General features: G+C 44.2%; 1 protein-coding gene across 1 annotated transcript in view; it reads right to left on the reverse strand.

The window, feature by feature from the left end:
• AMPH (amphiphysin) overlaps window positions 1-15,238 on the reverse strand; it is a 195,647-nt gene that overhangs the window by 38,805 nt on the left and 141,604 nt on the right. Inside the window, exons 12-13 of the mRNA XM_027835760.1 lie at window positions 5,514-5,630; window positions 2,033-2,056 (exon numbers count right to left, since the gene is read on the reverse strand). Of these exons, the coding sequence (XP_027691561.1) occupies window positions 2,033-2,056; window positions 5,514-5,630 (141 nt within the window). The remainder of the gene's footprint in view (window positions 1-2,032; window positions 2,057-5,513; window positions 5,631-15,238) is intronic.

Here is a 15,238-nt window from a genome sequence, read left to right on the forward strand (position 1 = left end):
AAGCTAGGGCTTGTATGCATAGGAGTAGGGGTAGTTTCCCATCTGGAGCCATGGTGCCTTTGGGCTTTGTTCCATCCCTTTGCCTGATGAAAGGAACAGAGTTATAATTTTTAAAGCCAGTACTGACTTCATGAGGGTGGCTTACCAATGTGTACACAATCTCTAACAGGAGAAACAAGAAGCAATATGGCCTCACTGTGAAGGTGCATCTCCATTTCTAGAATTACCAACCACTCATTTTGAGTCTGGCCCTGGCCAAAAAAGGAGTTCTCACTTTTGAATCTTACTGGGAGGGCCGAATGAGTTGGACAGCAGATCTACAAATAAAGAACTACCCACCTGACAAAAGTGTTTTCCTCACAAGCCTGTGAAGTACAGTCATTATTACGGCCATTTGCAGGTGAGGTTCAGAGAGATTAAATGACATTGTGGCTCATGATCATACAGCAAGAGAGAAGCAGAGCTGGGGATTTGGACCTAGGTCTGATCCAAAGTCTGGAGAGACACTGTGCTCTGCTCCCCTTCCCTGGCTTACCCTGCAGAGGCCAGCAGGAAATGACTTTCACTATCAGCTGTCTTGGCACTGATGCCATCTCCCTAACAACCTTACGTCAACAATCTGGGAGGCATCAGCCTTGTGGCTGATCCCAGGTTCTAGTTATAATATCTCTTCTCCATTCCTAAATGCCAGGCAGGAAGATGCACACATCCTATGGGGGAACATTAAGATGTGCCCAGGATGTGGGGTCTTACCCTGAGGTCTCTGAATATATTTTTAATATTTTGGTCACTGCATTTCAGTATAAGTGGTTTCTTTTGCAAATCTATGGATTTTATGGATTTTAAAGAAAACATTATCTAAGAAGGGAAGAATCTAGCTTCACCAGACTGCTGCCAAAGGCAGCAGAACACACAAAAAGGTGAAGAACGCCTGGTTATAGAAGATGATTAGACATCAGTTGTTTCAGATGCAAAGCAACCTATGTTTTAAACATTTTTTTATCCTCATTCTGAAGCCCCTCATCTCGCTCTATCACCCCCAGGTGACATTATGCCAACTGGAGTCATGGCAAGAGGTACAGAGACTTAGGTGTCTAGGCTCTGATCCCTGTGTTCTAGACATCTTGGTGGCATAGAGAAGAAACAGCCAGATTCGGAGTCAGGACAATTTGAGTTTAAATGCTGCCTGAGACACTTCCTAGCTGGGCAACCCTTAGAAAGTCATTCATTGTCTCTCAGCCTGACTTCCCAATGTGTAAAAAGGGATGATAATAGCATCTAACTCACAGGGCTATTGTGAGGACCAAATGGGATAATATATGTAAAGTGCTTTGTAAACCTGGAAAGGCTATGTAAAGGGTAGTAGTAGTAGTAGTAGTAGTAGTAGTAGTAGTAGTAGCAGCAGCAGTGGTAGTAGTAGTAGTTGTTGTTGTTGCTGTTAGGGTTAACTCTAACTTTGTTATTATATTATCAATATCATCATCATCATCATTATTAATTGCTGTTACCATGCCTTGTGAACCCTTGGTTTTCTATTCTCATTCTCCTTATGATCCATGAATCTTCCAACCCAAGACCATAGCATTCAGAGTTAAGCTTTGGCCACTTAAGGCTGAGAGTGAGGGTGGTAGAGTGGGTAGGGAGCTGACCTTCAAGTCAGGAAGTCCTGCCTCTGACACACACTACAAGTGTCAGCTCCCAAAGGCTATGAGCTAAGATGAGCTGCTGGTATATGTCAGGGGAAGGAGTTTCCACATTGGGAATCCCCCTACTCATACTAGTAAAATCACAGATCCAGACCCCAAACAAGCAAACAAACTTGAGGTGGCCAATAGTTTGAATGAATGGCAGACCTTCAGAAATGCAGTGTACCTTCAGCAGTTTGGTAATGGTTCTAGGGAGATCAGATTGCCAACTAATAACATAATTTTAGTTTTCCTTGCACAAAAGTTTGGACAAAGAATTTCAAGTATTACAGATTCTCTGGTGACCCAGAGGTATCAGCATATACAATCCTTAGTAAAAGCCTTACCGTCCACAAGTCCCAGGGCAATGTCTGGAAAGGAAAAAAGAAAATATTGTCAGTCCACTTAAACAAGAGTCTGTGGGAATGTCTGGTTCAGTGGGCTCCTAGTCCAGCAGCCACTTGGCTTCTCCCAAGGGGCAGGGTTGGGGGATTGCTTTACTCAATGTACTATATCAAAAACTGAAAGTAAGAAAGGAGTATGGATAATGAAGCCTAACATGTCTGCCCTGAGGAAGAGCAAATCTTGTTGAATTCAATACAACAAACCTTCCTTATTCTGCATTACGTACTCAGGGTACAAAGCTGAAATGGGCACATTTTGAGTTTCCAGTCTAGTAGAAGGGACAGTGCATGTATGCAATCACTCAGACAACAAGCATTTATTAAATGCTTATTATATGCCAGCCACTATGCTAGCTGCTGGGAATAGAAGACAGAAGCGATCTTGTCCCACTTGCCGGCTTTGTGGCAGAAGAAAGGATGGACAAGGTGACCCTTGAGACCCCCTTCAACATTGTTTTCTATTGTGTGCATTAGGAAGGTGACTCAGCAGAGGATGAAGGAAGGGTTCAGATGACCATAGGGCTGTCAGCACAAGCCACTCTCCATTAGATGAAGCTCTGGGCACTGTTCTTTGTCCAACATTTCCAAAGAAATTGCATTTTACAATTCTACCTTCTGGTTTAAAGCCTCAAGTGACACTCAGATCTAGTAATTCACTGGTAATTAGTGGAATTTCCCTACAAGACTTAATTGTACATTATATTAATTGATGTCTAATACCTGAATCATAAAGTGTCAATCCAGAATTTCACCCCTCACTTTGGGTGGGGAGTAGAGGTATTGAGGAACTGTGGAAGGGGTGGGTGTCTCTACCCATCACACATCTGAGGCTCACCACCAGTCACCACATCCCCATCTGGGCCTGTCAGTGGCACTGGCACAGATTCCTTGCATTCATAATGAAATGCTAAAGTCAAACAGCAGAGGAGAAAACACAGTACTAAGCTTAGTGCTCCATTAATTTAGTGCCATCATTTACAAATGCCAAGATCAAAAATTTCACCTTGGAGAGACAAGGCGCCACAGTGGATAGAACACTGTACCTAGGTTCAGCAAGACCTGGGTTTTAATCCCACCATAGACACTTACAAGCTCTGTGACTTAACTTCTCTGGGCCTCAGTTTCCTTAGTTGTAAGATGAGGAATATGGACCCATTGGTCTCTATGGTCCTTTCCAGAACTGGGTGAACTGATCTCTGAGTCTAAGGTGAAAATTCCAGGGATTGGGTTCTGGCTCATTCCCCAATCCCTGTCACAGTGGAGCTGGGTAGGATGGCCCAGTCTTTGCGATTTCTCACATTCTAACACCTCTGCCCTTTTCTTAAGACATCAGCATGGACTGGGGCTATTTCAAATTCAATTTAATTAAAAATGGCTGTCTGAATGAGGCACCATCTACCAAACACACGGACTGTTTCTATTTCCCCAGGACACGATGCCTTGATATTTGCATGGCATAAGAGCTCATAACCTGACTAAGCTGACAAGCCTCACCATCTTCTCCAGAGCAAAGGGCCATTTGATACTCTCAGTCTTCAGGATCATTAAAGGATGGGCTTGATGTTGGAGACAGTTGGCCAAGATCCAAAGAGGGAGAGTGCTGCTAGTAGGAATCCTAATCCCAAACCCTGAAGGGAAGGGGTGGAGGGGTCTATTTTGGATGGAAGGGAAATCATGCTAGCATAATGAAGACAACAGGACAGTGTCATGGGACTGCAAAGCTTCATTCTTTCCTGAAAGTCAGAAAAGGTGGATGTCTGCCTAGAGCTCAACCACTGAGATAGAAAAAGGGCTTTGCAGCACAGGGTACAGGTCCGTTATCTGAAAACATGATGGAGATCCTTAAATCCAGGTCCTAGTGGGCAGGAGATAAAAGGGCAAGATGAATTCTGTGGTTACTCTGTCCTTCTCTTCTTTCAGAATGTAACCTCTTTTATTGCTCATTCAGACCAATTGGGATTGGGGTAGGAGAATCAGCAGAGGGCACCCACTTAAATTAAAAAGCATTTATGAAATCCCGAGTCTGTAGAAAACCCCTAGTCTGTGGCCTGTTCCAACTAGGGTTTGATAGAAAAAAGAGGTGACTCCCTTGGTCCGAGTGGTCAAACAAAAGTGCTATGAAAATGGCCCATGTGGCATCTCAGCACCTATCCTGAAATGTTCCTGTGGTCCCTGGCTCAAGACAGGTGTAGATAGGGGAAAAGCCTGAGGAGGTATTATGCCTCCTGCAGACAACCTCTACTAAAAAAAAAGAGCTTCCTGAATAGGGAAGGCATGAGTGACGTACCAAGTCAACTCCCAACTCTGTCTGGGCATCCTGGCCAATACTGCTTTACTACATCACTTGCTCCGTTGAAGTCTTAGACTCTATCCATTCTTCCTTTGCATTGAGCAAGGGAACACTTGGAAGCCCACATGGGATGTCACTGTTTAGGCCAATACCAAGAGACCATCTATACCTGCAAGGAAAAGCTAAGAAGGCTTGAATATATTCTCTTCAAATACAGCTTGAGGCCAAACACATTAAAAATGTTTATTATTTTGGATGAACCAACCCTCCATGTCTTTCTCTTCATTCTGATAGCTAGGAAGGGGAGGGAAAGTGGGAATTGCCCTCAGATCTCCTAGGAAACCACCATGAGGCAAAGATCAAGGTTGATCCTCTGTGCCAGAGGGGCTTATGGGAGCCTTAAAGGCAGAGTAAATCCATCATGGTTAAATTAGAAAGATGATTGGGGGTGAAGAAAACAATGAGAAAAGTAAGTGGGTCATAGCTCTCTCATAGAAAGCTGCCTTTTAGGTGGATAAAGGGGAAGACAATGACTTGTGGAAAGGGGGAGTCAAGTCACTAGGGTCAAAGGTGTTAATTCTCAAACACAGCTCTGTCTCTGAACTGTGTCCTAGTTGGTTCACATATATCATGTCTGAGAAGCCAGGAATAGGAGAGATTAGGTTAGAGACAAGGATAGGACTTGCGAATTTGTTGGTAGAGAGAACTCCCAGGGGAGAAAATTCCTTCTACCAATTAGGGTCATCAACTTTTCAGCAACTTGCAGTCTTAGACAATTGCTTAGGTCCCTGAGAGGTTAAGTTACTCACCCATGGTTACACAGCCTGTTTGTGTCAAAGGCAGGACCTGAACCCAGGTCTTTCTGGCTTGTAAGCCGGCTCTCTATCCACTACACCACATTTCCAGTTCAAAGGAACTTTCACAGAATGAGAAAACTAACAGGATAGAAAGGTTTGGGGAAGGCTTACCTTTTTCTTAGGAAAAAGGGATCCACTGAGAGGGAAAGTGGTTGATGAGATATGAAAAGGACAAAGTCCATCTCAAAAATCGACCAGCCATGTTCCTTGTTGGCAAAGAAGTGAGAAATGTGTGTCTGAACATGCCAACTCCCCACCCAAAAAGAACATTCCCTACCTGAGACATGGGTGAGTGGGTGATCCCTGCTGATCCCACTGGTGTAACGTCCGGCTTGAAAGGATCAAAGTCCAGATCGAGCAAAGACTCTTCTTTCTTTGACTCGGGAACTTCATTCTGTTAAGGAAGAGGTCAATGACTTGAAATTGTCGTCAGGAATTGGCCTGGCCCAGGCTTCCCTGCTCACGTGGTCATGCATTGCTTCCCAAGCCTAGAGCTAGAGTCAGGGGTGGAAGGATATCAGCCCGAGGGCTCCTCCAGTATCTATGCTGTATTAAACGTCACAAGAACCAAGTTACACGTCCCAGGGCAGGGGTGGGAGGAAGAGAAATAAAAAGAGAAGTGTACAAAATAACCGTATTGTATATTTAAGAAGAATAGCAAGTTGTACTTAATAGATTTGCAGGTTCACGTGCAATCATCTTTTTTATTATACTGTGTTTTGTGAACACGTCAACGGAAAAAATAGTCGCTAATTTTGGTCTATTCCTCACACCCACATGTCAGTTTTAATGGAAATTACGAAGTCCACTCATTGGCTCCGCCTTGAATGCTTCTTTGCGATTGCTGAGCTGGAAGGAGTTATCTAAACTGTGATTCAGATTTAGGCTCAAGGTAAGAGAAGCCACCCAAAGATCAGATATGTCCCAAAGCGCAATGTCATTAGTTCCCCATCACTCAAATGTTTCAGGCAGAAGTTCAGGACTCATTGGTTGGGGATGTTTGAGTAGGCTGCCTACTTCCTGTTCTGATGTGTCCTCATGCCATGGAGCTGACCCTGGGCTCTCAAAGGCTTCCAGCACAGATACACTCATGGGCCGTGGCGTGATGTGCTGTTGGGACATGTCTGGTTCAGGAAGGCCCCTCAGCAGGTCACCCACAGTTTGATGCCCATTTAGGGCCATGCTAATTCTCAAGGAGCATCTACTAATTCACAGAGAGGCTATAATCTGACAGAGAAGGGCATAAATTTGCTAATGAAATTATGGATACTTAAAATTTCCAAGCAAGAAGGAAGCATCTTGGTGCAGTGGAGAGCGTGTTCGATTTAGAGTCAGACCTGAGTTCAGACAACTTGGCCACTTGCTACCTGGGTGATTCTGGGCAAGCCAATTCCTCTCTGAGCGTGAGTGTTCTTGTCTGTGAAATAAGGGAGTGGGACTTGATCAGAGCATCTTAGCCTTTTTACGTGTCATGGACTCCTTTGGCAGCAGGCTGGTGAAGTCTATGGCCCCCCTCCCAGAATAATACCTTTAAAAGTATAAAATAAAACACAGCAGCATTATAGAAGAAACTGATTCTACTAAAATAATTTTCAAAATATTTTTGTAAAAAATTAATACATTCCAGGTGAGGAAGCTCTGGATTAGATGATATTTTGAGATTTTACCTGTCTTGAAAACTAAGATCTTCAAAAGAATAGAGGGGATTCCTGTCCAGGTACGTATTGAATTCAGTGGTCTTCTCTGACTGGATAGAGACAACTTCAGAGACTGTAAAGTCAAATCCTCTCCTTTTCTAAATGAGGGCTCTTGGTGTCATAGTGGAAAAATCTCTTCACAAGAAAACCCCAATTAGATTGGTGGTCTGTGTGATGATTCCAGGGCAGCAATTTTCAGGGATGTTTAAGTTTTCTTATCAAGGCCCTGGATCTCATGCAACATAAACTCATCATTCATGTCATCAGGCAAGAGCTAATCAGAAACTTGATTAAGGGAAGGGAAAGTTACTTTTAAATATGTTTTAGGAAGTAATAGACTTGGCAATTTGTTTCATTTAGTATGATAATCTGGACTCCTAAGTGCAGATTGTCCAATAAATTGCTGGGGGAAAGAGAGATGAGGACTTGGAGTGTAGCATTAATGCCTCAAAGAAAGATTCCACAGATACCACCAACTGGCATTTGTAATATCCTCATAATCTGAGAAAATGTCAACATAAATTTTGTAGGATCACAGAATGTTTAAGTCTTGGGGACCTTGATCTGACTCCCTCTTTGTACAAGACCTAGCCAATAATGAGTGATTTGCCTGAGCTAGTAAGTGATTGAGATAAGATTTGAACCCAGATCTTCTGGATCTCAGCTTCTATATAAAGATGATCCTTTCGAGCTGTCAATAGGACATGAGTTTAGGATATTATTATGATTATTTTTGTTGTTATTATTGCTATTTAATGGAGAGGATGGATCCGGTTGCCCTTTTCCCCAACCACATGAATTGTGGCCAGGAGTTGATGGGATGGATTGGAGGCTCTAGCTTGCGGTTATGACAAAAAGCAAAACCAAGTGCCCCTGGACACAAATGTCATGAACACTGTGTGTCCACAACAGAGTTGTTTCAACACCACTAAAATGGCTTTTCGGGCAAAATGGCTGCCAAAGTGTGATCACCTATTCACCTCCAAAAGCACTCTGGTTACACTGATGCAGGTATGCCCCCCTAGTTGGGCAGAGCCCAACCTACCCCTTCCTGCCTTTCCTATGGGACGCTCATCCATGTGCACCCATAGCAGCTACTCCATAGTGGCTCTTCCCAATGTGGTGCCTATCTTCCTTGCTTTTCTTTGTCATCATGAAGTTGCCAATGGAACATCCCAACTGTCCACAGGCTAGGTCATGCTCTTGTTGCACTAAACATTCAAGTGGCTTAGATGATCCCCTAAAAATCCTGGGGAAGGCAGGACATGGTCACACCAGCAATATCCTCTCAACATTTACTGAACACACAATATGTGGAATGCACTACGAGGCCACTAGATGGCGCAGGGGATAGAACACTGGACTTGGTGTCAGGATGACCTCAGTGTGAATCCAGTCTCAGGAACTTTCTAGGTATGTGACCCTGGGCAAGTCATTTAACATCTCCGAGCCTCATCCTTATCTGTGAGATAAGATAGTGATACCCTACCAGGTGCATAGGATTGTTGTAAGTAAAGCGGTAAAAATGTGACATTATAATAAGATAGTTTCTGCTCTCAGTAACTTCCAGTGCAGTTTCCTAACAAAAATGTGCTGGGGTTCATTACACAAAAGAAAGCGTGGCTTAGGAACAACATTGTATCTTTGGAGCAGACATATTAGAAACTGAACTAAAAATGTATGGCAACAGAATCTCATGGAAATGACAGCTTCCCACATTATTCTCCATGTAGGGACATCTTGCGTCCCCAACATGAGAATGGGGAGGGAGGGGTGGGAGTAGATGGTCAGCCTTCCTCGGGCTCCATTTTCAAGAAGTTTTTGGTAGCTGACCTGTATCCAGATTGAAGCAGACAGTGAGCTGCTGATCAGAATGTTCGTCATGCTCGTCAGTCTCACCTGACAAACATTTTCCTCACCAGGGACTTGTCCTCGTATGTTAGAACTGTCAGCAAAGACCATCACTCTGGGCATAGAGATCACCCAGGCAAGCCAAGAGAAGGGCAAATGTTCTGGAATGTTTCCATTTTTCATTTTGTTTGCATTCATCATTGCAGCAAGAAGCATTTGCTCTAGGAAAAACCCTGAAATGTTGAAATCTATTCAATTCTTAAAGCCTGGGCCCTAATTGAAAGGATTCTTATCTCTCTTGCACGTTAGGGAAAGGACATGGTGACAAAGTCTCTCAGGCTGTGCTTGCAAGCTGGGAGGATGGGGGCTGGATGATAATCCAATCTGGTGGAGTGAGAACCAGCTCAATTACTGAACCCAAACAGTCATCACTCGTCGAACAGTGTCAGCGGGGAGGAAGGTTGGCTGTCTAGACTGTCTGATAGGGGTGAAGAATTGAACTGGGAAGTGACTGCTAACCAGACAAGGGGTGGATGTAAAAAGATGCTATCTAAGAATTAAGAAAGGGGAAAGCAGCTAATTGACACAATTTACAGCATTGGGCCACTTAGAAAGGACCATGTTGGAGGCATGTTAGGGAAGGAATAAAAGTGAATGGATCAATTACTCATTAAATACCCAATCTTCTCTTTCCCCATCCCTGCTATAAACAAAAGAAGAGTGAACGTCAGGCCTAGAATAGATTACTAGGGGGGATGGGGGAGTTGAAGAGAGGATCAAAGAACCATAGATAAAGAGCTAGAAAGTACTTCAAAGGCCATATAGTCTAACCCCCTCATTTTACAGAGGAGGAAACTGAGACCTAGGGAGGTTAAGTGATTTTTCCAAGGTCACAAAGGTAGGGTCAAAGACAGGATTTGAACCCAAGTCCTTAAACTCTAGAACCAGTGTTCTTTCCACTCACTTTACAGAGGAATGAGCTCTCTGTCACTGGAAAAGTTCCAAGAGAGGTTAGATGGGCATTTGCTGGGAATTTGGGGGGAGGTTCATCTACTGGCAAGGAATTGATCTCCATAACTTTCAGTGTCTCCTGCAACTTGAGCGTCCTAGGAGAGTAGCATTAGATGGAGGGGAGAATAGGAGGCACGATAGCTGAGGAGACACAACACTTCAGTCTGTCACATTAATCTATGCGTGCCTGTCTAATTGGCGAGCATTTTATTATTAGCTTAGAAGAGCTGCTGGCATTAGTTCCTCCTGTTTAAATACGCCACACTGTCAGATCTGCTCCTAGTGTCTTTGTAAAAGAGTGATGCCAGGAACAAAAGCAAAGGAGGGAGTTATTTTCATTCTGGCTTATTGGAGAGCAGGGTAAAGGGAAAGACTGGCTCATTACCTTTCAGGTGTAGACCCAGAACAGCCAGGAGATGGTGAAACCAGAAGATCTCTTTTTCTTCTAAGGTCCTACCCACCCATAATATCATCCTTCCAGACACTCAGGACCGTAACCTCCTCAGCCTGCTATTGAACACTCTCTATATCCCAGCTTCCACCTAGATTCCCAGATTTGTTTCATTGCCTTTCCTGGCCTCAGTTTCCTGGTTTGTAAAGTTTGGACCCAATGACCTCCATGATCCTTTCCAGAGTTAAATCAATGACTTTACTGCCCTTCGTTGACTCTGAACCAGTCGGATGGGCTTACTAGCTGCTCCCTGAACCCAATACACCTCCCACAACCAGGGACTTGTCCCTCTTGGCCAGACAGCATGCCTTCGTCATCTTGGCTTCCTAGAATCTCCAGCTTCTTTTAAGACTTGGGCAGCATGATGCCCTGGAAAGAAGGCTGAACCTGGGGCAGCTAGGTGGTGCAGTGGATAGAGCACCGGCCCTGAAGTCAGGAGGACCTGAGTTCAAATCTGGCCTCAGACCAAACACTTGACACTTACTAGCTGTGTGACCTTGGGCAAGTCACTTAACCCCAACTGCCTAAGCGCAAAAAAAAAAAAAGAAAAAAAAAGAAATAAAAAGAAAAAAGAAAGAAGGCTGAACCTGAAGGAACAGAACCTGAGTTCAAATCTCAGCTGCCCTACTTCCTTCCTGTGTGACCCAGGAGAAGATATCACTCTCCACTCCTTCCTTCATCTGTAAAACAAAGGGATTAGACTAGATAAGTTCTAAATTCTCTTTCACTTAGTTCTCTGATCCTGGGATGTAAATGACCACCTCCTACAGGAAGTCTTCCCTGATCTCTTCCTTTGTCCTCTCTCAGGTATTAGAGTCCTCTCCCTACTTAAATTACTTTGTATTTCCTTATCTGTGTATGTGTGGCTTCCCTTCAGTAAACTGTAAGTTTCTTGAGGGCAGGAGGTATCTCCTTTCTGACTCTGTATCAGCACCTAACATAGTATCTAGTCTTTAATAAATGTTTGTCAAAATGAAATAAAAATAAAATCTCTAAGAGACTGAGGGCCTATGAAATAGTTCATTATCCTGACAACGAGACAAGATTCCTCCTTCTAACCCCCTTATTTTGCAGATAAAGAAATGGGGGCTGATAGGTTAAGTAACTTTCCTGGAGTCACAGAGTATGTAAATGTTAAAGGCAGAGTATGGATGACTCCGAGTCTCCCTGAATCCAAGTCTGGAGTTCTACCCACTAGATGCCCTGGGAAGTCTTTTCCAGTTTGAACCCTCTGATCCCACGCCTTCTGCAAAACAAACCTACCTTTTCTATTCAGAGGAGAGGCCCATTTGGGGAGAAACCACTTAAAGAATTGATAGAAACTTAATTTAAACAGGATACCCTGTGTAAAGCATACATACAGAACATGTTTTTCCGAGAAGAAAAGCCCATTCAGCTCCATGCCAATGCTCTAATTCCAATGTCCGCTTTCCCCACAGCTGTGCTCACATCTTTTCTTTGTAATTCTGCTTATTTCTTTTATCTATTCATCTGTGTGCTGCTAAATATAAATAAGAGCTCCTCATGATGCCTCGACCCACTCAATCCTCACGTATCACAGCTCCGCGTGTATATCTGCCAGTTTCCCCAGATCATGTTTAATACGGGTGCCCTTGAGCCTGGCAGCTTCACTAGAGAAGTGCCCAGCGACCCCGGTTATAAAGGGAAGGGACCTGACTGTATGTCAGTAGGATGTAGGTCATGGGACTAGAGACATGGAGCCAGGAGGGACCTTGAAGGTTGTCAAGGCTGTTCTGGTGGTCATAGACGTGAAGAATGATGGCGCCTTTGGAAAAAAGATGCACCAGCCTGCTGCTTGTGTACCACCTCCCCACATCTGATCTCTTACAACCCAGAGGGCCTTGTTAATGCTCTCATTCTTGTGTGAGAGCCAAGAGAACAGACAGAACTCTCCATCAATCACGCATTGTTAGCTACCGTATGTCTATACATTCAGGGAGTGGGAGGGGGTGCAAGAAAATGATAATAATTATAATGATGATGACAGAAACAGGCATTTCTATAGCAAGTGGAAGCCTGCAAAGCGCTTTACGGCCGCGAGCAACAATGCCCCTGTGAGGGAGGGACTACCACTATTTTAAAACCCATTTTACAGATGAGGAAACTGAGGCTCTGAGAGGTGTCCAAGGGCACATGGTAGATTCACAGGATCACAGGTTTAGAAACAGAAGGCACTTAAAAGGTCATCTAGTCTAACACTCAGTCAGAAGATAATGGTTTTTGTGAAATGTGCAAGAATTCTCACCTCCAAAAGAGATTGATGGATACCGGTTACCCTAAAACTGGTGCCTTCTGTATCCACTTTTCAAACCAAGGAACTTTATCCTTATGGACAGCAAGAGGCTTCTGTAGAAGGACCAGACATTTAAATCTGGAAGAGATTTTAGGGGTCTTCTTGTCCAATCCTCTCACAGGCCAAAAGGAGCAAAATGTGCTCAAGATCACACAAGTACCAAGCAAAGTTCTGATTCAAACTCTGATCATCTGACTTGAAAACCAATGGACTTTCCACTTCACCAACAATTCAAACAAAAAAATGTTTCTGGATATTTTAAATAAAAGTGATTTTTCTGGCATGAGTTACCCAGCTGGGCTGCTGTCTCAATCCCTCACTTTGCATGTGACAATAATATCAGATATAATGAGGAGAAATGCTTTAACTCCTGTGATCTAATCCATCTGCTGCTAGATGTATCTTATTCTTAGATTAAGAAAAATAATAAAAATTCCAAACTGAGGAAAATATTAAAAATTAAAGGAAACAAGGCAAAAAGGGCAACAGTAACCAGTTTAGAACCATGAAATTGCAGAGTTGGGAGGGTCCTCAGTGGGCATCTAGTGTAACCTGGAGCCCAGCAAGAATTCCCTCAACAATTCATCCCAGTAGCCTTGGCTTGAAGCCTTCCAGTGAGGAGGGCCCCACCGCCCCTCAGGCAGGCCCTCTCCACACTGGGAGAGCTGTCAGTTTAGGAAATTTCCCCTGACATCACCCCTAAATCCAGCTCCCCTACAACTGCACTTGTCACTCCTAGCACTGTCCTCTGGTGCCAAAGAGGGCAAGCCTGTGCCTCATCCAAATGTCAGCCCTTCAGATACTTGGATGCAACTGTCATGGCTCCCCTGAGTCTTTTCTGCTCCAGGCTTGGAGTCCTCAGTCCCTTCTACTGATCCTGAGGAACTTCAGACCCTTCCTTGGAGTCATCAGCTTACTACCGCTGCTACTACTGTCACTACTATTACTACTACTGGTACTCCTGCTGCTGCTGCTGCTGTGCACTACTACAACTACCACCACCACCACCAACAACAATAGCTAGCATTTTCATAGTGATCTAAGGTTTGCAAAGTGCTTCACATAAATTCTTTCTCATCTGATCCTCCCAACAACCCTAGGAGGTAAAATTCTCATTTTAGAGATGAGGATTGCTGTGTTTGTCCATTGTTCTCGAAGAGGACCGTGACAGCAGGGAGATGAGGACGTGACTTGCAATTGACTTTGATTTGAGGGAGGGCTGTGCAAGGTCACCAGCCTCACTTTCTCCTCCAGGGCCATCTGGGTCCAGTGGCCAGATATTCATCAGGAGGACTGGAAAAGGCTCAGCTAGAGATGAGGAAACAGAAGCCCAGAAAAGGGAAGGGATATTCCCAGGATCCCACAAGGACTGTGGAAGACAGACTTTCTTCTTAACTCTAAGTCTGGAACTCCAGCCACCTGATCATCCTGCCTACATACATAAAATGGAAGAGGTCTGATGGGGTTGCTATTTGACACAGGCCTGGTCATGACATCGGTTGTGTTATTGATGAAGCCCTTCGCCTTTCCCCTTTCCCCTATGGTTACTTTATTTCATGGCCATGTTCCTGCCATTGGCCTGGCTTGAGGACCATGGCCTGGAGAGTTTAACCCTTTCAGGTCTGGAACTGCTGCCCTGGGGATTCACTATCCTCATTGCCCGGTGAGTCAGGCTTCAACCATGTCTCACTTCACTTTCCACTCATCTTTTTGGTAGCCCCCTTCTTGCTGCTTGTATACCTTTCATTGTCCCTCATCACTTTCCATTTCTGGATCCATAATTAAATCAATACAGCCTCTTCCACTGGAAAGGCTGTGTCAGTCCATGACTCTGTGGTTCTACTTGGGGCAGCTAAGTAGCAAAGTGGATAGAGCACTGGACCTGGAGTCAGGAAGACTCATCTTCCTGACTTCAAATCTGACCTCAAACAGTACTAACTGTGTGACCTTGGGCAAGTCATTTAATCTTTTTTGCCCCAGTTTCCTCATCTGTAAAATGAGCTGGAGAAGGAAATGGCAAACCACTCCAGTATCTCTGCCAAGAAAACCCCAAACAGAGACATGAAGAGTTGGACAAGACTGAAAATGACTCAACAGCATCAACAAATGGTTCTCCTCACCATTCCTAGAATGTTCCAAACCAAAAGATCTGTACCTGGCCATTACTCCCGTATATGTATTGTTTCTTCTATTAGAATAGAGGCTTCTTGGAGATAAAGGCTGCCTTCACTTTTACATCTGCATCCCCAATGCTTAGTCTTAGTGCTTGGAATATAGCAAGTACTTGATAAATGCTTTTTCACTCATCCATCCATCCATGCATCCATGCATCCATCCATCCATGCATCCATGCATCCATCCATCCATCCATCCATGCATCCATCCATCCATGCATCCATGCATCCATCTATCCATGCATCCATCCATCAGTTTATCCATACGTACATCCATCTGTCCATCCATCCATCCATCCATCCATCCATCCGTCCGTCCGTCCATCCATCCATCCATCCATGCATCCATCCATCCATCCATCCCGTCCATCCATGCATCGATGCATCCATCTAGCCATGCATCCATCCATCAATTTATCCATATGTACATCCATCTGTCCATCCATCCATCCATCCATCCATCCATCCATCCATCCATGCATCCATCCATGCATCCGTCCATCC

The sequence above is a fragment of the Vombatus ursinus genome, unplaced genomic scaffold (genome assembly GCF_900497805.2).
Source record: "Vombatus ursinus unplaced genomic scaffold, bare-nosed wombat genome assembly UNPS02014817.1, whole genome shotgun sequence".
In the NCBI taxonomy this organism is placed as follows: Eukaryota; Metazoa; Chordata; class Mammalia; order Diprotodontia; family Vombatidae; genus Vombatus; species Vombatus ursinus.